This window comes from Coregonus lavaretus (assembly GCF_964263955.1).
Source record: "Coregonus lavaretus genome assembly, chromosome: 2".
NCBI lineage: Eukaryota > Metazoa > Chordata > Actinopteri > Salmoniformes > Salmonidae > Coregonus > Coregonus lavaretus.
The window spans coordinates 36,542,018-36,568,908 of NC_139989.1; the positions used below are offsets into that span (position 1 = coordinate 36,542,018).

Consider the following 26,891-nt stretch of genomic DNA (forward strand, 5'->3'; position numbering starts at 1 on the left):
TAGGCCTAACTAAAATACCCGAAATATATGAAGGTCCAGAGACTCAGCACCATATTAATACCACAGTTGAGAGTAAAATGAATGACACACTAATTACAAACGATGCCTCCCCTCTCCTTCCTCCCTTGCCCCTAGGCCTAGCCACCAGCCAAATAAGCCTTAAAACTGGACTTACTGTGCAGTTGGTGCATTCATACAGTCCACTGGCTACATTTCCGCCTTGAAATGGTTCGAACCGGAGCGCAGACATTGTGTGTACCAGACAAGGGCATGGCAGTGGCCTACTACAGAGCTCTTCTCTAACTACTGACCCTTTAGAATCCCTTCGAAGCAGTTAAACCGTCACTTGCATTCTAGAATGTGAAATATATATTGTCAACTCCCCAAAACCATAAAACTAACTTTATGGACCCCACGTGACTTTTGAGAGCCAGTAAGGGGTATCTGTCGGTGGCCTGGGCGATTTTTACGATCTAACTTCAAGATAAAACCCTCATCCGTTTGACATGTAAATGTCACAGCTTCTTTTGGTATAGTTTGGCCAAAGGGGAAAGCAAATTTTCAAAACGCAATTGGCCAGGCAGCGCCGGGCAGATGGGGCTTTTTGGCAGGACCTTTACCCGGCTCTCAAAAGTAGCGTAGGACCAGAAAGAACCGTTGAGGACCAGCTGGTAAGTTTAAAAGTTCAGTGCTTGTTTACTGAAAGTGAGACGTAAACTGATTTGTACAGGAGGGACACCATTTAACAGTGAGGAAATCATTACAGAAAAGTGCCCAATTCGTTAATGTTTTGGATGTCAAAGTTTGTCAACAAGAGATGGGCCAAGAGTATGTGCTCGGTGTGTATTTTAGTTGAGTTTCAGTTGTTTTGCGGTTGTGATTGCCACATGTCCCTCAGGTTGCATTAAAAAAATAGAAATGACTGCAGTAGTGGTTATGTCCTTGTGCGTAATGCGTAACTGCGATTGTTCCATTTAAGACTTAACTCTGGCCTATCATTTGTCCGACTGCATTTGTGGAAGACTTAGACATATTCCCGAAATATTTAGATAAGGTTTTGAGACGAATTGACAGCTGATGTCGTACACAGAAGGGTACACGTCTACCAGTTTTGGACACTGGGTAGACGGGGGTCTGGGAGTTTGATACGTGTTTGACCTCAGCTGGGTCATTTGTGAGGTAGGCAGGGGGTACATAATTACAAGTAGTGTGCTCGAGGGGTTTGGTCTGAGTATGAGGAACTTTATTTTGTACTCCAAGGTAAGCTACAAACAAATACAAAAAGCTTATTGGCAAAATGCTTACAGGCAGTCCGAAATGACAATTGCCATTTTCCCCCACACACTTGTCATTCACTCTGCCCAATACAAATAGCCAATTGGTCACATTAAAAATGGCTAATATATACATCCTTTCTGGAACATAGGCATGATCCAATAATATACAATTACATTTTGAATATAACTATACACACGTATGAACGGATACAGGAATTCTAGTCATGATTTTTTTTATACAAGTTTCCCTTTTTTTCAAAAAATAAATGAGTAATTTAAACACATGACAAAATCCAAAGATATGATTCAAACAATGGTATGCAAACATGAAGATGACCACATATAACACACCGAGACTCCCGCTAAAGCAATACAGGGGCCTGTCTACTATAGCTTCACTTCATATTTGGGCAGAGGAGTCTCTAAAGCTGTAAACTCAAAAGTATACTCGTTATAGTTTGTAAATAAGTTATAACATTTAAGAGCTCACATGCCAACTTTCAAGAATGCAGTAACATAGCACTTGACACATAAACTATATTTATAACAATAACAACGGGCTGCATTGATAGCAATTTTTCTTTCCCCCCCTCCAAACAATAATCACTGTTGTATTAAAAAGACAACAACATACGAACATGAACTGTTTTTATAGAAGCAGTACCACAGTATAAGTTAAGTTGCCCTAAAACATCAACAACATGCCAAAAGATACCGCGCTGTACAGTCCTCAGTTATAGTGTTTTTAAAACCTATTTTTATTTTGTATATTCTTTCCACCCCACATAGTGTGTTATTTACTTGCGTGACCTCTATGGCTGGAAAGCGTTACCTGCAGTAGCCAGACTCATGCTCTTCAGTTTATTGTCCTTTTTCCATTTCATCCTTCGGTTTTGGAACCAGATCTTTATTTGCCGTTCTGAGAGGCACAGAGCGTGGGCTATCTCTATTCTCCTCCTCCGGGTAAGGTACCTATTGAAATGGAACTCTTTTTCCAGCTCTAGCGTCTGATAGCGAGTGTATGCTGTTCGGGCCCTTTTGCCGTCCGGTCCAGTCATATCTGAATAGCATGGATAAAACGCAAGGGGATAAGTATTAGCGAGAAAGGACCACCAAACGCATTACACAAGCAAATACTCAATAACTTTGACCAGCACACGTTTGCAAACACAACACAAGCCCACCGATATAGGCTACGGCTATCAATGCACATAAAACTACGCCAAATGGTGCTTATACGCCTCATTCGGCTGTATTGTGGTATTTTTGTGTATTTTTTTTAGGCTATCAATGCATTCCTTTTACTGGGCATCTTATTCCCCATTACAAAGAACATGCTTGGTTACAACATTAGTATTTTCTTTTCCTGAATAGCCACTGTCCTCAACACATCCCTCAACTTTTTGCACTCTTCTTTCCTGTACTGGCTTTCTCCATTCTCCACATTTTATTGCCGTTCTTCTTCCCCTGCAGTAATAAAGTTCCCACACCTAATAAAGCGTAACTTTTCAAAGGAACAACAACTTCTAAGTCTTCCTGCCGTTTTGCCCTCTCTCTCCCACCCAGTTCCATTCTCTAGCACTCAGTTTGCGAGGCTTACCCTGTTGACAGATTTATGGCGCTTTTGTGGAATTGGCTAAAATAAAGGCAACATCACGCGCCACAGAGGAAACGCTAACCAATAAAACGAACACACAAAACACAACCTTTCTTATATCAAAATAAGTAAAGATAGACATCACGTAGGCTATATACCATGGCTAATGTGCAGTTTCCGCATCCAGGGAAATATCTGTGGTGCTTGGCCATCGCTCGATGCCGTGGTGGTGGAGGTTGCTGTGGACTCTTGCTTCTGCTGCGTCCGGGCGGCGGGGTTGGCGCTGGCTCTATGGGTGCCCTCCTCGGTCTCGGAGGAAGCGCTCGCCTCGTCTATTTCATTGAAATGTGTGGTGTTGGTGAGGATACTGCCCGTCGTGGAGGCGCTCTGGTCGGAAGGGGGTGAGGAGCATTTGGGTCCCAGACTCTCGCTGTTGGAGCACGGCAGCGGCTCCGGAGACGCCAGCGAGCAGCTTGACGGCTGCCTGAACCGTGTCTCCGGAGCGGGAGACTGGAAACCCCGGGAGTTATCCCCAACAGCCCCAAAGTGGCCAGTATTGGATGAACGATTAACGGTCAGGTCCATCCCATTGTAGTTGTAGCCGTAAGAGCCCGAATGCATGGTGCCGGAGTCCCTGTACGAGGCGTTCATAGCGCTGCTGCTAGTTCCATAATTTAGTAACTGATAGTCGGGGCCATTTGGGTAGCGCCCTGAGAACGAGTTTACAAAGTAAGAGCTCATTTAGGTTGTTTTAGAGGGCTTGATTTGTAGATCTTGGTCGTTATAACGCTGTGCTTCACGATTTATGATGTATTAATGAATTATAGCAATGCACTGTACTTCGTTTTTGCTATGTATGCGGCCAAATATGGGGGTGGGGGTGCGTTTGAGAATCACGTGCTTTTGTTGACCAGTCGTAAATTCTCACTGATGACTTCAAGAGGTAATTCATGCTCTATGGTTACAAATGATGACGAGATGGGAGTCGTTAGACTCAAGTCAACGTGTGCCTCCCCATTGCAGGGTTGTGCTCCGTGTTGGCAGAGAGCGTCACCTACTGGGAATTTTATTTAATGCAGTAAAGAAGGACTTTATAGAATGAGTTTTAGTTAGGATTTAGGTCTCTCTTTCGGGAAGAACACAATTGATTTGTTCCCCCATAACTTTCTTTATCGGTTGTTGTGATCGCAGTATCATTTTGCGTCTTTACTAACCTTTCCTGTGGGAGAAAAAGTGGGCTCGTGGCAATAAATGCACCATTAATAACTGAATATGAATACAGTAGAGAAACACACACTACAGCTAATAACGTTTATAGCTATGATGCCGATTTTAGAGTCCTGCTCATTCTACCATGCTCAGGGGAAGTGTCTCGTAAGATTTTAGTCACACTTGCTCTCCATCATAGATAATAATAATAATAATAATAATAATAATAATAATAATAATAATAATACCTGATAGATATTGAACACTACGATACTAGTCATATTGATATATAATTCCCTTTTTGTATTATTAATTCGAGGTTACGATACTATTTTTAGGAAGTCCGAAAGGTTTGTTTTAGAATATAGCACACAATAGGTCTAGACTCTAAAGCGAACAGTAACCCCTCAGTCTAAGGTAATGGCACACCTGGTAATGTTTCTTACATGCAAGTAAAAGGTCGCCGATGAGTAGGCCGTGAAATGAAATAAAGGTGTTGTTTCAACGTCACATAATTTCTCTGTGTATTTTATGCTCTTTTCTAAGGCACCATGCATGTAAAGTTATTGACTGGAAACGTTTTGCTGTGCACAAGAGGAATGCAAAGTCATGATATACGGTAATGGTTGATTTATGGTTTGTTGATTGAAAGGCGCAAGTTATTTCATGTAGGCTATGTGTCCCATGATATGTAAACCCCCCTATACAGAACATACATTTGTGCTTACATATAGACCGGAAAAGGATAGTTGAAATAGTCCAGACTATCTCCAAGGGGAGACACAGATTGATACTTATGCATTCTACGTATCCACATATCACACATGAGGCTATTCTAAGTGTGTGTGTGCTACATCTGTAACATGAAGCCTGGAGAATATCAGTCTACTCAAAGTAATACACACTTCAAGACATTTTGCTGTAGTTCACAAGTAGCCACCATATGTATTTGTGCGGTTTTCCTTCTAACTCCAAATGACAACACTATCATGTCTTGGCTACTTTATGTGTCATGTACACTGGGGAGATTGTCGGTTGACAATTTCCAGATAATTTGTGTGTAATTACCTCCTGGGGAATACCAGGCCCGAGGGTTCTATTGCATATGAAATGTCACACTGATGGTACCTGGAAAGGGAACGTGACCATTGAGAGACATGGGGTCTTGGATTGGACACTCGAGTGTTTGGGTGAGTGTCTGGGCGGACAGGTCAACTTTCTCTCCCAGCCATTAATTCAATCAGCCTCGCACAGTTTGCTGTCACTGTTTGGGCCTTAAGTATTCACTTGTCTCGGATGAACTTAAATTCGTGTGTTTCATACACTAGTGAAAGAGCGAAGCTTGGTTTATGACCAAGTCACTGTTTGCGCATACCTTTATAACTGCAGCAGATGCACGGTGCTCGCTGTTTTTATGCAGGGCCAAATGGTAGACAATTCACTAAAATAAGATTTCCAGAGAGGTCTTTAGCTTTCCTATGATTTGCTGTTTCAAATACTTATCCACAAGTTTTGTTCTGGCCATAATTGTGAATTATATATGCCTAGGCCAATTTCACTTTCTGAGCCAAATGTGTACTAGCCTACTTACTGTAAATGGCGTTCTAAGCAGGTGACAAAATCACAAAGACCTGTAAAGTATGCTCGCTCAGACCGTGCATGACAGGTTGAATAATTATTACATTTTATTGAATGATTTCGTAAGTAGATACCTATTTGTGACAAAACCACAAACATAAACAACGTATAAAATCCATAAAATATAAACTTTTGACCCAGTCTTTAGGTAGTTTTGAATTATCAGTAGATCAGTATGTTCTCCCCATGAAACTATACAACAAGTCAACCAAACAACTAGATAAGGCTGGGTATTTAACTTTCAAAAGAAATACATTAATTCACCATACAAGGAGAATTTCATTTTATTTTCTATACAGTTTAAATATGAACACGAATATGACATATATTTGAAATAGTTTCGTTATACCTGGCCAATAATGTTTTGGGCCACATCCTAAATCAAGAGGCAAGCGCACAAACACACTGCCATTCGGGTACCCGAATCATTATAAAAAGAAACATAAAATGACAATAACAATAACAAAAATAGACAGTTAAGTGAACTTCTGGAATGCCACAACAAATTTACCAAACACAACTTCACCGGTGGGAACTTTGGGCATATGAAGGTAGTATCTTCATATTTGTAGGATATCCGAAGATGATGCCAGAAGCCATTTTATGCATCTTCTTCTTTTCTTTACTCTGACCTCTTCTCTTCCTCCTCCTCTCCGCTGGTCTGAGAGGAGTTGATCAGTTTATTCTCCTTTTTCCACTTCATCCTTCGGTTCTGGAACCAAATTTTGATCTGGCGTTCTGTTAGGCACAGTGCGTGCGCGATCTCGATACGGCGCCTCCGGGTAAGGTACCTGTTAAAATGGAACTCTTTCTCCAGCTCAAGCGTCTGGTAGCGGGTGTACGTCTGACGACCCCTTCGACCGGGGTTACCGAAGGTCCCTGTCAAAAGAAAGGGAAGAGAGAGTCAAACATTAACTTGTGTTTATAGCACTGATATAGATAGGCTATGTCCGAGGAGAAAGAGCTTGGGGCGAATACCATGACTGGAACTCGTGAGCTTTTGCTGAAGATTTACGCATTACTGGTGGACATGTGTACAGTAGCGAAAAAGGACAATATTTATAGTCCTGGAAGCTGCCCTTAAATGAGTTCGTGAAAGTGCTGTTTACATTATATTACGTAGGGTTATGTAAGATTTTTATAAATATGCAGGATATTTGAATAATGTTTTTTTTTTTTTTTTCGCCAAACAATGAGCGCCAGCATTACAAAAAAGCACTTGAAATATTGTAGTGTAGGTTATCATGTTATTTCCTGTTGTTTTTTCCACACATACAAAAAGATAAGCTTTTCAGAGAAGGGATGTTAGTTTTGGCAAGTTAAATAACGATGTATGATATCTTCATAAACACATTCTTGCCTGCAGTAGGGGCAAACCATGGCGCATCCTAACATTAAAGAACAACGAGCTCTTTACTGATCATCATAACTCTAAGCATTAACAAATTTACCCACACTGCTTCTAGAAGTCACACACAGCTTCTGCTTAGAGCCAGAAAACAATAAATAGCCTATATAGAAGAGGAGAATCAACTTTTGGATTATGGTGGGTGCACTTAAAGTGATCATAATTCAAACGTTAGGATATCCAACAATCAAGGAAATGTAGCTCTCTCTCTCACTATTAGAGTTGTTTTCGTTTTTTTTGTGTGTGTCGAATCGGAATTCCTCGAATGTAATTTATGGTGCTAATTTATTCCTCTATTATTGTGTAGTGTGTTTCCCTATCATATTTCATGCCTCGGACATAATTTCTAACTGTAAACCATAGCACAGCCATTATGTGTATTTGCCTTGTGATACTTTTTGAATTTTGTGATATTGAAAGTATTTTTGTGGTGAATAACTAAGCACTAATAGCTGGAACCCTGTCAGAATAACAATACGAGCCATTTTGTGATAAGAAACCATCTTTGATGGAACTGCTACTCCATTGTTGCCAAGGATGTGTTCGTGTGCCGTGCGATTTTAATCTAGAACGTGAATAATGTCACCCTCGAGGCGATAGGATCCATAATCATACCAGTTTATTGGGAGAAAAAAACTATACTTATGGAGGACGCATCAAAGTGTACATTTTATTTTTACAGCATGCTTTGCTTCCTCTACGTTCAGCCTGGGTGTTAAGACACAACCAGAGCGACAATATTCCCAACTGTATGCTCTTCCGGCGCTGTACAGTGCAGCTGCAGGTCACATGTAATAGGCAAGCTCTATGTATCAGCCGAGACAGGCAAATACCAAAACAAACCGTAAGAAAAAACGAATGACATGACAATGTGGACTCACCGTTACACGAGTTCATCCTCTGCATCCACGGATAAACGGGCGTCGAGGGCTTCTGGTCCTCGCTGTCCCCAAATATGCTTTTATTTTGCCCCGAGCAGTCCGTCTTGCGATGGTCTTGGCTCAGGACGAGCGAATGTTCCTCTATGCTGGCGAGGGTACAGGCGGGGTCCTTTTCCCTGTAAAAGCTGGCTGCTGCGTAGTCGCATGCACCGGCGGCGGTGGCCCGGCCATAGGCACCGTTCGCCTGCTGGTAATAGGAGGATGGGTACGCCTTGTCTTGAACGCTGGTAGCGCCATAGGCAGCACCGGGATAGTGTCTTAAAGGATCAGTGTATCCGGAGGAGTATAACGGTATCTGTCCCAAGAAAGACTCTTGTCCTCCAGGCAGAGTCACTGGAAAAGTTGAGTTTACAAAATAGGAACTCATTGGGAGGGTACAGGTTCTTTTCCTTGGTTTATGATTTGTTGTGTTTTATAGTCCAAGTGGTTTAGCTATTAGTAGTTTATCGGAGATTGGGTTTTAGTTGAGGGGGGGGCGCTGGGTGGCGATGTGCCAGTGCGGGACAGAGGGAAACCGTACCATCTGACCAGGCGCTGACCAATAGCGTGCGTCAGTGCCTGCAAAATAGCACCCTGGAGGGGGGGGCTGTGATTGCATGCGCCGGGGGACCCCAGCGCAAACCCGAGAGCAGGCGTTTTTTCTCTCTCTTCTCTTTCGCCTTTCTCTCCTTCCAATGAGATTGCACAATACGAATCAGATGGAATTTTAAAGTGGTAAATTGAATACATCGACACTTCTCCCCCTTCTGTTTGGTCTTTGGTGAGCCCATATACAGTAAAGGCCCTATTCACTCAAAACAACAAATATGACCCTTCAAATAATCCCCACATTTAAAAAGGACTTGAAAACGTGAATCATATAGAGACGCACCAATGGGGGTTTGAGTTATCTTCTGCATTTGAAATATTTTGTGTTTATATTTTTAGTTGTCTGATTTATTCGCTCAGTACAGTAGCCTATGTGATGAGATATGTCTTCTCCCCTCTTCCAGCACATTATCATCCCCATTATTTTCATAGCGATTTCCATCCGGGTATTTGACAATACACCTAATGTATATTTCAACATGCACGTTCTTATTATATTTATTGGAATTTATTGGAATATTCAGCCTTACAACTGCTTTGGGTTTTGCAACAGTTGCCTTCACTGAACAATATTCCTATATTAGTTGAATATGATACAATATTTTCAGAGCCCTGGCTTTTATCAATGTTTAGAGCAAATTAGCTGCCACACATTAGTCAATATGTTACCATTGGTTGTTTGTTGAACGGCTCTGGCCTATGTTGCGGTATCATAAAAGTTCCTTATTACCGCATTTGTCTAGTCTGAGTATGTATTTACATGCATACTGCCCTGACCACATTTCATGCACCGGTTTTTATTTCAAAAATTATTGACTGGGAAGGTCATTACGCGTTGTAAAGCTTTAAATGTTTCGCTGACTTTTCGACCACGAGTCAAGTCAGTCCTGGGTCTGTTTTTCATTTACAAATGGCATTTACAAAATCATAAATTAGCCAGTCCCAAAAATTAATCCGGTCCTCACACAAGTGTTGTCTGTCCAATAGTGCCGGGAGTCTGTGTAGTTTTACTTTCATTTTGGGTCCCTTTCAAACCAGGACACAGAGCTTCCTTTGGTGTGGCTTAGTTTTGTGTGAACGGAAAACGTCCATTGTGTGACCATTTGTTAAAGTACACAGAGAAATGGGACAGTCTAAGTCTCGGTTAATAATTAATGAATAATAACTACCTTAAGCCAATTTTATGCAGTCTTAACTAAGCAAATGTTAGCATAATGATCTGATGATATGGGGCTATTATTGTGTAAAAACTAACTTCAATGTCTGTTCCTCTGAACCGATTCTCATTTAGCTTTTTGTCTCGTTGCAGGTCTCCTGACAACTTCACGAACAGCAAGGTAAAGCCGGCTAAAGTACTCTGACTTGGTAACTTTTGAGGACAAAACTGCACTGCAGAAAAGTTGTCCACAAATTGCATGGGCAGCAACCCACTGGACACCAACTCAGTGAAAATTACACAATATCTATGGACTATGACCGGAAATCCCAGTGAAGATGCGTCTGACTGTATGGAGGAAAAGTTGTGATTTGTTTATACAGACCAGGGAAGAAACACGCGCCTGTCACTTTTTGACATGTGTCCCGGAACTACCTCATAGTCCCCCGAGTTCCGCATGACATATGCATATGTAAGTATGTGCGCTTTTCATGACCATGCATTGTTCTGTATAGTTGTTTATTATAATATATTAATAAATGTATGTATATGAGTATGTGTGTGAAACCAAGTCATGTAGTTATAGGCCTATATCTCCTTGTAAATGTTATATTAGCTACTGTGCATAAAAGGTGTTTTACTCGCAACATTTTGATGGAAATAATTGTATTACAAGTATATTTTGCACGATTAAACATCTCAATAGTGTGTTCTGCTAAGTTCATAACTGCATATAACGTCAAAAGGCCAATTTAGTTGATTATTGATTTTCATAGGCCTATCTGTAATCTTGGTGATAATGTAGGCCTATCATTAAAATATAAGTAAGTTGTAAAGGAGTTGTGGTGTCTTGTGTTTTTTGAGTTGCTGTTTTATTTCACTGGGGAAAGTGTTTTAGTGTTTTATGACCTTATGGCGGCTTGTAAATTCACAGACACGATTGGAATTGAAAACAAGTGGCGGCAACAGAAGTTATAACAAATGCGCCTGGCTTAGCTCTTACTGCAATTTTGTTTTAAGTGTTTATTATATAAGTGCACTTAGCCTAACCATAATATAAGAAACAATTCAGAATTATTTAGAACCATTTGACTTCTATCAGCCGGTTTAGTGCGCGCTAGCGTGCATAGCCTAATTCATTCGGTTATCGAAAAGAAGCATCTGTTTTTGATACTTGTTCGCCCCATTCTGCTACAGTTGTCATAAACAGTAATCCTACTTTTAACCTTTTTGATTATTGAAAGTGATTATTGAGATTGAAATATTCTACTTTTTAGTCAATTGTATTAAATTAAACCGAGGATTCACCAGTCTTATTTATTTTCATTGCATACACAACGACTCTCTAATTCTGAAGAAACTCCAGTTCTGCACAAGGCATTCTGCAAGTCTTTACATGGATCAAAGTGTGTGGAAATATCGAATTAAACGGAAGTAGATAGCCTATGTGAATAATGCATTAATTAAAGGTGACTACAACAACCATGCTTTTCCGCACAAGTTTAGCTTGGCAATTAATAGTTTAATATTTAAAACTATAATAAAATATTAGCAAACTAATTATATCAATATAAGCAAATATTGTTACCGTAGGCTATATAGGCCCATGCAGCATGGTGTGGTTTTAAGTTGCGGTGTTACAACGTTGTTCTATCAAGTGAATAACTTGTGCTGGTTAATGATAGACAGGGCAGACCCTTCCTTACATATTTATAATTGTTCTCCAGAAAGTGACTAGTCCTTCACGGACTTTCAACTCGTGTGAAGTCCCTAGACCGTTACCTGATCAGCCTTCAGCCAAAAGCTTTGGGCGCAGGTTACTCATTAAATATTTCATAGCGTTGGTCTCATAGAGTTTAATATAGGCCTACTGTAGACCTAATTACTGCTAATATTCTGATGTTTTGCAACTTTTAATCATGGTTGGCAGTCAAAATATAGATATTTAGTCATTACTGTATTCTGTTATAGTAAAATACACAGTATAATTATTATTTTGTTTGTTGTAACATTGGCTATACAACAGTCGACGGTAATAAACCTGTACAATTAAATTTGTCATTAAAACTAAACAATTAGCCAGCTCAATGTAACACACGCTCACACACACACATACAAGTTTGCACGCTGCACGCATGCACGCACCAACAAACAAACGCATTCATGTACCAACACACACACACACACACACACACACACACACACACAAACACGCGGTATGAAATCAATTCTCGAGGTGTTTACATATGACTGCCTTGCGTGTGCGACCCACTAAACCAAATGAAAACAGTGACCAAGGACAAATCATGTATGCTTCCAACACACACACACATGCACAAACACACACCCGAACACACACATACACACACCCCTCCCCTTTATCCACAACCACCGCGCCATACCCCTCTCACTGTATCTCCACTTCAACACGACCCTCACAAATAATAAGGCTAGATTGCATTTATAGCACGGTTTGTTTCCTTGGGGAGAGAGCACACAACACCATACCATCACTTAATACACCAAGTGACCAACTAAATTCAGCCGCGTAATAACAATGAAAGTTACACTGAGTGAACACAGGTTGTCTCTAGCACGGGGCCACCACTATACACTCCATTCACTGCGCAATGCAATAACCTTGGAGCGGTCATCCGCTTACGTCTTGGTGAAGGGCTTTTTAGAGGGGGGAGAAATGGGGGATGCAAGAAGTCGAGCCTGAAGGCTTGGGCTTCTGCGTGTGTGCCACAAATCTCTCCCAAACCCAGGCACATCAAAGCGCGGCAACAGCGGCTCGAGAATTTACAACCTCTGCATTCTTTTACGTTTCACTGCCACCGAGCCCAACCCGCCCCATACAGCTTTCCTGTTATCTCCTGCCCCAGCCAGAGCCTCACCGCTTTGTTACACGCAATAGTTTAGAAGAGGGACCAATAACACTGGAAATATCACATATCCGTTTGTCAACAGCTCACGCACTCAGCGACAAACACATTTCCGCACAATCATAGGAGCAAAATATGTACGTTTCAACTGTGCACTACTACGCACGAACACAGAGACACACAGAAATACATATGCACATGCACACAGACGCGCACACACACACACAGAAGGCCCTGATTTAGGAGGCTTTTGGGCATTATGGAAAAATGGACGCTAGATGGCACCAAAGAGTTAGGAACGAGCAGAGGCTGCAGCAACCAGCGACCTGCGTCACTGCAAGATCAAATCAACTGGCATTACCGCAAAGCTGCAAGACTGCCAAGGCGGGTTATCACATTTGGAAATGAAATCCAAAACAAGGTCTCTATCATCGTTAAGTGGAATAGGATATCTGTTTATGCACTAGGTTGCTACCCTTTATTTCCTGATAGTTATTGTATCTGCATGGACGAACTTGAATAGTAGGCTGCGTATTTTGCTGACAATATGCCATACAATACCAAACGTACTATGCTATAACATAATAAATGTATATTATAAGGAATTGCTGTGGTGTTTGTTGAGATGTCAAATACTGAAGTGAGATGATAAAGAATATTTGATATTAGAAGTATTGTGATAAACTGTAGACAGACAGACAGACAGACAGACAGACAGACAGACAGACAGACAGACAGACAGACAGAGACAGACAGACAGAGAGACAGAGAGACAGACAGACACACAGACACACAGACCGATAGAGAGAGAGAGAGAGAGAGAGAGAGAGAGAGAGAGAGAGAGACAGACAGACAGACAGACAGACAGACAGACAGACAGACAGACACACACAGATGGATAGACTTGCAGATAGATGTATAGGTAAACAGACTGCCAGACCCTTGATACACAGCTAGCAGCGAATATTATCACTCACAATTACGCATTATACACTAAGAATAATACCACCATTGATTATACATTGAAAAAATAATATGTTATAACTTTGGATGAGGATAGGCAAGCATGATTTGTGTCAGTATAGGCTATTAGTGGCAGTTGTAGTAGTGGTAGCCTATTAAGTGATCATGTTTATAGTGGTACATTGAAAATAACTAAATAGTAGGCTACGTTTGGGTTAAGGCACAGACAGACTGAAACAGATATCATAACAAGTGCACTGTGGAAGCAGCCTTTATGGTGGGTGTGGGGACCTTTTACTGACGAGGAGACGACAAATGGACACCAAAGGGTCTAGCGTGTAAAAAAAAATACCGGATGATGGCACAGAAGGGGAAATGAAAGGGGAAATAAAGCAATAAAACCCCGCAGACACATACAAAAACATTATCCACCGCACAGACGCACCAACTGTCCAGTAACCTGGAAGCGTTGCGTCGGTGATCTGGAAGTGATACGCTACACCACTATTTGACAAGCCCTTGCGTAATGGAGGATTTAGAAAAAAGACGGTCAGTCTCAATGCTATACTCAAAAGATGATCTGCTATCTCTACAAAACGCCATGTTGTGTGCCTCGTCTTGTTTGTTTCCACGGTTTAGGGAGGCGTACGAGAGCGAAGGAATGTTGTATAGCCCCGTGCCTTTTGATTAAGGATTCCACTTAAGAGGTGACCCAAGACTGTACATCAGAAATCCTATTTGCATAGGAGCCGCTCCATCAAACCTCGCCCTCGCAGCCCGGACACGGGTATCCTTATACCACAAACACCCTCAGCCAGCCACAAATGAGCATATCGAAATCGATATGTATTTCTCTAATATACCTCCGAGCCAAATACAAATTCGTCATGCACACATAACAAGGTAAACATCTCCAAGCACTTTCGAGTGATGACATCTTATTGAACGTCATCATATAATTTAATATTTACTAAAGGTTTATGCACACCTAAAATGTGAAAATGTTCATTGGAGAGAGCAGTTATGATTTCGTTTTGAATAATTGTTTTCAAACTTTATGTGAAACGAAACAGCATGAGTGTAATGACAGACAAGCACGCCTTACCTTTGTTGATAATCCGTCACTAAGTCCTTGGATAACATCCGCGAGTCTCGCACAGCTCGCGGTACAGCATTCCTGTTGCCCCAGCTCGGTACCGCCATTAGCGCGCGAAGTCACCACTGTGGCTTTACAGTGTCGCAGGCCGCCTCCATACCGTTTAATTTACATTAGTCAACAGGAATGAAGAATCCCGGTATGAAAAATTAGACAGACCCTCCGGTGTGTCCAGATCTCTCACAGTCAGTCACTCTTTCCATCGCAGCGGAAATCCCAATCACAGTCGGCCACATTTGCATAGCGCAGGGCGAGGAGGCAGGTCTTCCAGTTTCTCTGTAAACACTGCGCGGGGATAAGGTTATTTTTTTATTTCATACATGCGATTAAAGAGCCTAGAACCTTGAAGGAGCACAGTGTTGCTACAGAAGGTGCGGTGTCCAAAAGATTGCTGCAATATAACCACTTGGGAAATCATAAAAAGTTCATGTTCACGGTTACCCATCCACATGACCATCCTCGGCCAATCCCAGGACCCAGGCACTCATAAAGTTCTATCACAAAGTTGTAAATTTTCATAAACCAACAAGGAATTTATTGCATTTCTTCATGACTGCTTTAACAGCAGTGGTTCCTCTATCGCCATCTTTTTCTCTCAAAAAGGAAAAGCAAAGGGAGGATTTCTCTTCTGTTTTGCATAAAATATTTTGTAGGCCGATCGGTGGGACATAAACGTTTCTTGTGAGGGTGTTTTTGTGCACTTATGAGCAATTAATACAACTATATCGCTCAGATATTTAATATCTAGTCTATTTTCTAAAGATGTTTGAAAGGGATATCTTTGTGTGCTATTGGCACAATGCGTAAATGTTATGGATAGCAAGAAAATGGAAGACAAGACTAGGCTTACATTGACCTTTTTCCTGTTGTTTAGTTATATTATCATTGTATTGTTGAAATGTAAAAGAAAAAATTGCATAAAAACAAGAACTACTTACAACAAAAGCTAATGATGAACCAACATATCTCATTGAATAGTTGCATACTCAAATTACATCAATCTTAGCCATTTACGTTGCTTATATGTTATTGCTATGCATTCTCGAGGCCTTTGTTCAGATGTTAGATATTATTTGCATTAATATAGCTTGTATGAGACCAGCTTTATGTATTGACGGTGTATTGGTGGTGTATGTTCAGAATAAAACCATTTTCAGAACAGAAAATCTTGCACGGCTACGATATAGCATTGAAAACATAGGCTTTGAGGCGTGTAAGCTAAACAACAAAGCATTCCAGTCTACCAAAATGTCCAATAGGAGATACTTTGATAAAGAAGGCTTAATCGAATCACAACCATGGAAATATACAAATATCAACATTCAACTGAATATCTATGCTACAAAAGGCGTGCGTAAAATATTTCGCACTGCGGCATATAATCGCCGCATTGTGGCCAAGGCCCAAATCATAAAGATGTCTTCTAAGGAGGTCCTAAAGAGAATGAAATGCATTTGCATCCTGGTTTCGTTTTCGTCTAATACACAATAAATAAACGATTCAATTTGATGCTTACTATAAGCAAATTAAATATGTTGATTATTAACGAAAATGAAAAAGGAAAGACTAAAGTCGGGTATTGTTACAGGGCCTGCAATCCTGGCACATGAGCAGACGTTTTCGTGAGCGCCTGTTTCCCATTTTGTTGATTTTTTAGTTACTTTTATGGTGGTTTCCGGTCTTTCATTGATGCAATAAACGCATTAGTTACAACCCCCAATATATGCCTTCTTTTGGCCAGTGTTGTATGCACAGAACCAAGGCAGAGACTATAGCCAACAATTCCAGGGCAAACGGGTAGATTTAATAATATATATGCCATTTAGCAGACGCTTTTATCCAAAGCGACTTACAGTCATGCGTGCATACATTTTTTTTGTGTATGGGTGGTCCCGGGGATCGAACCCACTACCTTGGCGTTACAAGCGCCGTGCTCTACCAGCTGAGCTACAGAGGACCACAATTTAACATCCATAGGTTAGCCTAAAATATATACTACTAAACTAAATGTTCAAAATAACTCAAACGCTTGCATCATTAAACTAAACAGGATCGAAATCATGATACGGATAGGCTGTTTATAGCAATACCAGTATTCCTATTATAATCAATACTAAACATTGGGCTGCATTAGAAATGGAAACAGGTTAGGCTACCTTGTCTTTATAAACACAGATTCAAAATAATATTCAATGAAAATTATAACACTTTGCTATAAGGCCTACAAATGAATAGGCCTATTTATTTATTTGACCAGACTAGCCTGCCAGTGGAAGGCTAGACTGCTATCAACAAAATGTGAATATTTGTGGAAAAAAAGTGTACTAAATTCTGATAAGATTGTGGATAGTATCATGCTGTCACAAGTTTTGTTAAACAAAAGGCTTAATGTGGGCTCATTTGTTTAAATGAATTTAAGAAGAATCACCTACAACTGTACATGTAGTGTAGGCCTAGTCATTTAACCATCATAAATGTTAACGTTTGTCTTTTTATTTTAAATCTTCGATGTAAGAATATCATTTCTGATTCAACGAATAGCCTAAGCCTCCTCGATAGGCCTATGCATTACAAACATATACATTTTAGTCATTTAGCAGACGCTCTTATCCAGAGCGATTTACAGGAGCAATTAGGGTTAAGTGCCTTGCTCAAGGGCACATCGACAGATTTTTCACCTAGTCGGCTTGGGGATTAGAACCAGCGACCTTTCGGTTACTGGCACAACGCTCTTAACCACTAAGCTACCTGCCAGCGATCTAATATAGGGCCTAAGCATTTATGAATGTAGAATACACCCAATCCAAGAGAAATCCAAAACATTTTGTTTTTGTAATTGATTACTTTTTGTTTTATTGACATGAACAGAACACTTGTGCAATTGAATAAGAAATAGTTCCTCACAACACGAAAATATACAAATTCCTACATCTCGTGGTCCGCTGTAGGCCTACATGTTAAGAATAAAAACAAAATACGTAAAATCAATTGACATAGGGGTAAAAGCCCTTACAACAAGTCATAAAATATACATCCAGAAGATCACAAGATGACAGAGAATGAAAATATAATAACTGATCTTAGTTTCCCTTTTCTTGCATATAGGCTAATTTTCCCAACCAGGGTTTTGCAATATTTCAGGTCTACGTCAAAACACTAGATAATATTGATCTAAATCAAAATGTAAGCAACAATAGCTTATTTAGTATCGCTTAGAAATCAATGTATTTTATTTATTTATACAATTTCACTGTACTTTTAATAAAACAAGACGTGGCTTTAGACTACATTAATATATCATTAATCTTATAGGTAGTATTGTATGTTTAACTCAGTGTAAGAATAGGGGGACACGGTTTTCCCCTACGGTTTTAATATAATATCAGTCTCATGTAGTGCTCATTAGTCTTTTCACCGTCCGTTCGCCGTTACTACTCGTCTTCATCCTCATCCTCCTCGCCCCCCGGCGGTTCGGCTGCAGGGGAGCTCCGTCCGGGCGTCTTGTTCTCCTTCTTCCACTTCATCCTCCGGTTCTGGAACCAGATTTTGATCTGCCTCTCGGTGAGACACAGCGCGTGAGCGATCTCTATGCGTCTTCGGCGGGTCAGGTAGCGATTGAAGTGGAACTCCTTCTCAAGCTCCAGCGTCTGATAACGCGTGTACGTCTGTCGACCTCGCTTCCTGTCTGCACCTGTAAATAACAGAGGCAGAGCTTGTGTAAGAACATCGAACAGACAGAAATCGAGAGAAAACACATTTCATTTTTTCTCAACAAATTGAAGTAGTAAAAAATCAAATCAAATCGAATGCTCTAGATAGCTTGTGTAGCTCCGTGTAGCTCAGTTGGTAGAGCATGGCGTTTACAACGCCAGTGTTGTGGGTTCGATTCCCACGGGGGGCCAGTATAAAAAAAAATGTATGCACTTACTAACTGTAAGTCGCTCTGGATAAGAGCGTCTACTGAAATGTGTGTTCTTTTTTGTAACTAAATAATAAAGCTTTGATAAAAGTGCATGGAAAGCATAAGTCCAGTGGAGGGAAATGTTGTGAAATTTGCTGAAATAAATCAAACAATTTTGTTATAATTCTGAAGATTATATGATTATAAGGATTAGTTGTGGAGAGGATATTGTTATTATTTACTATCTTCTCGGAGGTTAAAAGGCAACTGGGGGAAATCTTTCTCATATTAATAAATACATTTCTGAATCTAACTGGGCCAAATGTACTGCATCTGTTGTGCTACCTCAGTAGTGGCCTATGTCGTAAACACGCCTTGCAGAGCAAATATAAACATCTAAAAGTTACATTTTAGGAGCTGTTTCCACTACTAATTGTGTACAGTAAATAGTTTTACAATCCCCGCAGGAATAACCGTTGGGTAGTAAAAGGGAAGCTGATGTATAGGCCTGAATGGAAGTGGTAGTAATTTCCACACTGTTCTTTTGTTATGGAATTCTAGTCAAAAGTATCACTTATCAGAAATATAAATCAATTGCAGTGTTTTTTTCATTAGTATTCCTGGTCAGATAGCGTCGACTGTATAGCTATAGGCCTACCACAAATCCTTAGTGTCATTGTGGCCTGAAATCCAGCAAAGTTTGATGAAAATAATAAGAAAATAAGAGTACTAAATAACCAATATTTGTAATGAGATACTATAGGCCTCTACATGCTTTGTATTACAAGTTTAGGTAATCTATAGGTTTCCTATTCCATCATATGCATAATACATGATATTTTTGTAAAGTATCTAAACAAGCCTTATACTTAGAGCCACTTACTTTTCATTCACATTCATTGCGCAATTAATAGAAATAGGCTCTACCTGTAATTCTAAATGGACTGATAAACAGTATCATTCAATTGGCAAGGATTCAAACCAATAGTGGCAAAGGGCACGCAAGTTCCTTCCATAACCGGTAGCCTAGCTTATACAATACAAGTAGGCTATAAAACCATAAAATCCATCTGAAAATGTTCAGCTGTATATTCATGCATTTCCCTTTTGCACAAAATACCTAACATTCCATTGCCTTGGAACATAAATGGGAGTTTTGGTGTGCTCAACAACACAACCTCCACCACACAACAGGACCCCTATCTCGTAATGGGGCGTAGGGCCTTCTCGAATAAACCTCGATGGCATATTAGGCGAGGAGCAAAACATGATCACTCCCTGTTGACATACACAAGTGGTTTTACTTCCAAAAGTTCCGCATACGATGCGAATGGGACGGGTCTCCTCCCGTTTCCGCTCAAGGCAGACATCTAATGGAGTCTGAACTGAGCTGCAGCACTGTGGGGTTTTATTGCACGCCATGGTCACTGGTGTGGTTCTCATTTCCTCTCTGGCGACGTGTCACATTCTGGGTGAAACTGGCTCGAAATGAGACAGGAGGAGGTTTGGAGGTCTGGGGAGCCAGCCGAGGAAGGGGAGAGGGAGGGAAAGAGAGAGAGAGCGCGAGAGAGAGTGAGAGAGGGGGGGGGAGATATTCTTATTGATTAGATGTTTCTCTGCTATGGTGTCCAGCAGTGATTTGTGTTTGAGCAGAGAGAGACGGCTTGGCTGGAATTCTTCTCCGTGAAACGCAGTTTTGTCAGGAGTTTTAACAAGAGCGAGCATTGTGCTCTCAGAGACCCTCTAGTACACTCACACATAGTCTACAACACACCCGTCCCGGAGTATAAGACATTGAAAGTTAATGTGTGTAATGTGTGATAGAGAGGGCTCTCTCTGTGTGTGTGTGTGTGTGTGTGTGTGTGTGTGTGTGTGTGTGTGTGTGTGTGTGTGTGTGTGTGTGTGTGTGTGTGTGTGTGTGTTTGTGTTACTATCTATCAACTATATTTGATAAGGGTATTATTTATAAAGTGACATTTGCTTGAGGATAAGTTATAGGTAAAAAAAAAACTATTGATGTCTCATCTCTGCAAGATTATTTTGTGTGTGAGTGTGTAAGTGTGAGTGTGAGTGAGAGAGAGAGAGAGAGAGAGAGAGAGAGAGAGAGAGAGAGAGAGAGAGAGAGAGAGAGAGAGAGAGAGACTACCTGCCTGTCTGTCACTGTGTGTACCTACTAGTCAACTCGAGCAATGTCTTGATTTATTATAGTTATTTGTGTATGAATAGTCTTAGCCATCGCAAACACAAATGAAGCTATGTCTTTATACCAGGTGCCTCATTAAATTACACTTGAAAATCTAAATTAGGCTCCTATAAGCAAATTAGCAGGAGGTAGGCTGGCAAAGAGAGATTTTTTAAAAATTAAGTATGCATATTTCACACAAGGACATAAATAGCTTGCACACAACTTACACTACGAGTGTAAATTTATGAGAAAACGTGTGGCAACGAATACCTGCTAGTAAATGTCAAAAGCCCTGTTAATGAGGACGTATCTGTTTCAAAACTATTTATGATGTTGTACGTTTTACACCAGAAGCTAACAAGAGGAGGGAGCACTAAATTGACAATTGACTGATAGGAACTTTGTGATAATAGTAGCCAAGGCCTTGAGAGGTTACTGAAAATCATTAAACAAAAAGTTGTCAGCCACTATTTCACTTGAGCCGCGCGCACTGAAAGTGGTTGTTACTTGATGGTGTGTAATTGTTCACACACACACACACACGTTTTACGCATGACAATATTTGACAGTACACTTAATCTAACGCTGGCGTAACATGAATTGCTATTTTGTAAGCAAAATTTTCTCAGACTAGATTTACTTGTTTGTTGTGTGGGCTGTAGGCAGCTGTAAGGCCCACTGAAACTATTCAACAAGCCAGTTCAGAATGTCAGACAAAGGCGTTTCTATAACAAAACAACACAGCCTAACATCGCAGACCAAGAGCTAACCAACTATTAGCATCACAGTCTTTAGAGTGTTTGCAACATTCGGAGGCATTTATGCGATAATAATATAAGCCAGTGAACACAGGGCAGGACCAGGCATCTGAAAATCATGCTGTGTTGTAGAGTGCGCTTACCATGAGATCTTATCGAAACAGCATAAACAACAGAAAGTGATGGAATAGCTTAAGTAGGCTATTTCTTTCTACCCGAGGACGGAGTAAAATAATCCAACGCCCCCTCTCTCTGTTTTAACACAATACCGCCTAATGAATATTCAGATGTCTTAAATTATGGTTTTATTGAGGTCGTATAGCAATAAAATATCTGCGCAGGCAAAGCGGCGTAAAGCATAGTTCAGGAAGTCGCCCTGGCCACTTCGCAACAGCACTGTTTAAAGACCGTTTAGCGTAATTATTAGGACGGAGCAAAGCCCCATTCCTTTCTCCCCTCCTCTTCTTTTGAAAACATACATTTTAAGCTCACATACCTGAGCTTCTCATCCAGGGGTAGATCCGTAAACTGTCTTCGTTCTGTCTCTGCTCCGCCTTACCGCAGCTGGACACCTTGGACGGGTCACCACCGGAGCAAATCATGGAGAGGTTGGGGTGTTCAAAGTGGGAGCAGTGCATGCTCAGAGAGCCGGTGCCCAGCCCGTACGCAGAGGGATACATGCTGTGGGTTTGGGTGGGCATGTTCCCTGCGTTATTGTACAGTCCCGACAGTGTGGAGGAAGAGGAGGAGAAGCCTGCGCCGCCGGAGCCCGAGACATAGCTGCTGGCTCGCGGTGAACTGGACGCAAAGGCGCAAGAAGTTTGCTCGGGAAAGACCCCACTTGGAAAAACCGAACTTGCAGCTTGATATTTGGAAAACAAAGCGTTCGCATAATACAATGAACTCATAATTTGACCGGTGATTTGTAGGCCGGGAGGTTTTAGTGTCGGTTTTACGAGGTACTGTGATATATTACAGAATTACAGTCTAGATTTACACCAAAAATCACCCCTTTTTCCTCAGGGGCCACGTGACGAGGGCCATGTGATACAAACTCGTCCAATAACAGAAGGGCTTCCTACAAGCTCAGCTAATGTGGAAAAAGTGCACCACTGACCATACACATAAAATACTTTAGTCTATTCACTGTAAGCCAAAAGGTAAGCCTACCTCTAATCAAGGAACTAACTAGAACACAAACAAATCGATGGTCAATAGAATATATTATGTAATCACCCCGCACGTTGCACAATGATAAAAAGGGCTGATCCTTACAGATATCCAACTGAATGTATACAGACATATCTTAAAATGTCCTCGACTTCTCGTTGGACACCACACAAATAAGAAACACCTATTTGTTTCCATATCGATTTTACTTAACCTTGTCACAGTTGGGATCTCTCAGTAAGTTCTGTCTGTGGTCTCTGCGCACGCAGCCTCTACTATGTCCAGGGACCAGTGGAGCCCACTCTGGGAGAATTTCTGCTTCAGAGCATCCCTCAGTCCACAGCAACCATCTCCAGCACGACAGGGAAGCTCTGGACAACACAAGCACTTTTGTTTTTACAGAACAGGGAGGCCAGTAGCTGTCTCGAGTCGCCTCGTGCAATTTACCACGCTCTCCCGGTGTTTGACAGGATTCACCTGGCGTACAGGTGCTTTTATGCACCTTTTTTTCTTTCCCCCTCTCGAATAAGACTCAACATGAATGTGACTGTTATGGGAAGTGAAATATCTTCCAGGGCTGTCAAAATAGTCATGTGATTTAGCTAGCCTTTACAGTGTGGTTCCACATGCCACGGCCTTATCTATGTCAAGTTTGTGGGGAGATAAACATGTATGACACTTGAACAATTCTGACCTTGCGTCATCCCTACGTTGTTAGAAGTGTGCACCCAGTAGCCATAAATACTAATTGGTTTGGTGAAGGTTTTAATGCACTTGTGTCATTTGGGTGAGATAACTAATTAGTTGAGTCAGTCTGTGTGGTGACGTGGCTACTGGGATCCACACCTTGAGAGGAAATGAAGCAGAGAACAGCAATGATGTCACAGAATTCTCGCTTGTAAACTTTATTGTGTCCTCTGTCTTCCGCCGCTTCCAGGTTTAGACAATAGAACAACGGGATGAAGAACAATAAAGCATATCATCAAGTCCCCACAAACTAATTCACGAGTAGCCTACAGTACACATTCTGTTTCAACGAGGGGTCACATGACATCCATTTTTATTTCCATGGTATTTTTATTCATTTTTTCATTTTTTGCACTGTGCGCATGCTTACCCAAATAAGGAAGACAACAAAATACCATCAATCAAAACTAAGTAAGGAAGGACAAGTGTAAAAAGAGGAAAGCCTACAGCATAAATAGGCAGTTTCATGTTGTTGGAATTCATTATTCGCTACGTCATCATAACATAGAAGCGAGAACAGTAAAAAGTGCACAATTTAACTTAAAAACTATACAGCTGCCAAGATAATTGTTAATGACAAAATTCTAACAATATAAATGTTGGGTTTTTTTTCACGATAATTGTTCCACAAAGAAAGGACGCTATTTTTATCACAAGAATACTTTCCAACATCAGATAAAAAGTACAAATGCTTAATTTCCCGTTCAAATGTTTCGTTTTGTCTCCCAACAACCACAATGTCAATGGTCCTGTCCTTTGTCACCGTCAGGAGACTTTCCCATCGATTGAAGCAAACATGGAACTACTAGCCAAAGACTGCCATGTTCCGAGACAAAACCACATGCTGGCCCCTCTACCCTTATCGCTCTCGCTGCCTTTTCCGCGGTGCTGATCTTGACCCCGATCTCCCTATAGCTTACATTTGCTTGGCTTTGTCGCAGTCTTCCCCGGACGAGTGTGTCCCCGCGCCCTGCTCCTTCTGTCGTTTCTCCTTCTCGATCTCTTCCTGCTCTGTCTTACTGCTGGGGAATTTGTCTTTGTTGTTTTCCTTTTTCCATTTCATCCTCCTGTTCTGAAACCAGATTTTGACCTGTCTCTCGGTCAGTCCCAGGGCGTGCGATACCTCGATTCGCCGCTTGCGGGTCAGGTAGGGGTTGAATAGGAACTCTTTCTCTAGCTCCAGTGTCTGGTAGCGGCTGTAGGTCTGTCGGCCTCGCCTCCGTCCGGCAGCTACTGGCAAAATGAGGGGACATGTTTGAGGAACACATACAAATAGCCATTACAAATAGCCTGTACAAGTTCACAAATGCAATCCTCTTATCTCCATCCCCAATATCCCCATAAGCAATTATTATTGTCTAGGCCTACAGAGTGAAGCTATCAATTATATAATCCACTAATTTTTATATCCCCGGGGTTACATAAACTTAGATTGACTTCCAAGTGATTTATCAGCATTGCAATACAATTCAAATGATTGGATATTCAATGTCCACACATTCATAGGATATGAAGTAAAATCCAAGGAAATAATATCTGACGCCCTCACATGTAGGCTACTCAATGCATTAGGTGAAGCCATAAAGCGCCTAACCTGTGGGAAATGGCCACCTTGTAGCGAAATAATCCCCGAGACCACTGCAAGTCGTAAAAGCGAGTAGTAAAACTTTAACCGGGGTGAGAAGTAAGAGTATCAGCCGCGGGCCAGCTCGCACATGGAGAAAAAAGCTTTGCTCTCCTTTCTATTCCCCTCTCTTCTATATGGCAGGGTCATTAAACTGTAAAGTGATTCGCAAGTTTTGGACACCATAAAACAATAAACACGCTTTGTCTCTCTGTTTGAACACAGGAAATGCACTTCAGCCCTAATTGCGGATGGTTTAACGTTTAACATTCTACCCCTTTCCCGCTTTTCATGCATACCCACCAGCAATGTTTCATTTTGAGCTCTGACTTACATTGCGGTCGCATCCACGGGAATAACTGCGTTGGAGAGGGGCTCTGTTCCGTGCTCTCCGTCTCGTCCCCGATGCCACCAGTGGCTAGCTTGCAGTCGTTGTACTGGACCAAATCCGCGTCCTGGGGTCCAAAAAGGGTTTGCCTCTGGAGAGCGTCATACCCGTAGAAGTTGCCCGGCTCTCCATGGCACGTTACGGCGCAGGGACTCTGTTGGTAAGGGGCACTGGAGAGCGTGGGCGCGCCGTGGTGGTAAAATTCCTGGATTTGAGGGGGATGTTGGAAAGTTGCTCCAGTGCCTGGTCCATACACTACTGTGGGTCTACTCCCAAGGTCCTGCGCGAACCCGCACTCGTAATAATTGGGACGTAAAGAGTCTCCACTCTTGTATTTGGAGAAGAGAGAGTTGACAAAATATGAACTCATCTTTTGTTGTTGTTGGTTTTGTTGTTGTTTGTGATTATAAAGACTCAGGCGCTGGAGAGGAAGGCAATTGAAGAGTTCTTGGTAAAAAAAAAAGAACCCAAGCTTGTTCGCAATATATGGACTAATGTTGTATTTCAAGACACCCAATCTAAATAGCTGAAGCCACAATCATGCCGATTCCGTAAAATCGTCTCCACTGAAGTGCTCCTGCATCACAATTCCGGTATGAGGTGCCAGTTCACAAACAGTTTTCTGTGATTTACTCCGCTGCAAATGAGTTGTTTCATATTTTGCTGTGTCTTTTCACGATCATTTGCATCTATTATCGGGTCCTCATCTCATTGGCTTCTCGCATCCCACACGGACACTGCTCTGCTCTGCGGGCTTCTGATATGGAAGGAGTGAGAGAATGAAAAAGGGAGAAAAAGAGAAAGGGAGAGAGACGGAGAGGGAGCAAGAGACTAGGGGAAAGAGAGGGGGGTCGAGGGAGAGAGGAGGGGAGAATATGCGCATTAATATATTCAAGCGGGTAAGTTAATGAGAAATCTGCCGCTTTGCATTAGATCAAATACAGAGCGCCCCCCACCCACCCCAACTTACCCATCTTGGAGAGATTGATTTTTAGCATGTAGCCTAGCTAATTGGCAACCTAAAGGAATGCACATATAGCCTACTCATTCATTTCTAAATTCTAACGAGGTGGGTTCCTCTTTTTCGAAAATGTCAGGGTCGCCCTGGCAAATTGTGAAAGTACACGATGTAATTGGTATCAGTTTTAACAAGTCCTATAAATGTAATTGCAGTTCTAAAACAACTTGTCAAAGCCTCGGCACCAGCGTCTGAGGCTTGTTGAGAACAAACGAGGTAGTCAGATTTAACATTTTGATTATCGTATTTGTATAAATATTATATTCATAAAGATGTGAAGAT

General features: G+C 41.4%; 4 protein-coding genes across 4 annotated transcripts; all 4 read right to left on the minus strand.

Annotated features, from left to right (window-relative positions):
* Positions 1 to 1,224: 1,224 nt before the first annotated feature.
* Positions 1,225 to 3,668, minus strand: LOC311150366 (homeobox protein Hox-B5a). Its single transcript, XM_084187801.1, has 2 exons — positions 3,033 to 3,668; positions 1,225 to 2,337 (listed from the first exon to the last, which is right to left on the minus strand). Exons 1-2 carry the CDS (start codon positions 3,613 to 3,615, stop codon positions 2,090 to 2,092), a joined length of 831 nt encoding a protein of 276 aa, XP_084043927.1. The 5' UTR covers positions 3,616 to 3,668; the 3' UTR covers positions 1,225 to 2,089.
* Positions 3,669 to 5,989: 2,321 nt separating this feature from the next.
* Positions 5,990 to 8,460, minus strand: LOC311104024 (homeobox protein Hox-B6a). Its single transcript, XM_084145676.1, has 2 exons — positions 8,011 to 8,460; positions 5,990 to 6,600 (listed from the first exon to the last, which is right to left on the minus strand). Exons 1-2 carry the CDS (start codon positions 8,435 to 8,437, stop codon positions 6,344 to 6,346), a joined length of 684 nt encoding a protein of 227 aa, XP_084001802.1. The 5' UTR covers positions 8,438 to 8,460; the 3' UTR covers positions 5,990 to 6,343.
* A 9,190-nt stretch (positions 8,461 to 17,650) lies between these two features.
* LOC311137671 (homeobox protein Hox-B7a-like) lies at positions 17,651 to 22,600 on the minus strand. Its single transcript, XM_084172199.1, has 2 exons — positions 22,159 to 22,600; positions 17,651 to 18,509 (listed from the first exon to the last, which is right to left on the minus strand). Exons 1-2 carry the CDS (start codon positions 22,568 to 22,570, stop codon positions 18,250 to 18,252), a joined length of 672 nt encoding a protein of 223 aa, XP_084028325.1. The 5' UTR covers positions 22,571 to 22,600; the 3' UTR covers positions 17,651 to 18,249.
* Positions 22,601 to 24,495: 1,895 nt separating this feature from the next.
* Positions 24,496 to 25,961, minus strand: LOC311142864 (homeobox protein Hox-B8a-like; the record flags this gene model as incomplete). Its single annotated transcript, XM_084178561.1, has 2 exons — positions 24,496 to 24,812; positions 25,538 to 25,961. The coding sequence occupies 2 exons, from the start codon at positions 25,959 to 25,961 to the stop codon at positions 24,496 to 24,498; spliced, it is 741 nt and encodes a 246-aa protein (XP_084034687.1).
* Between the last annotated feature and the right edge of the window lie 930 nt (positions 25,962 to 26,891).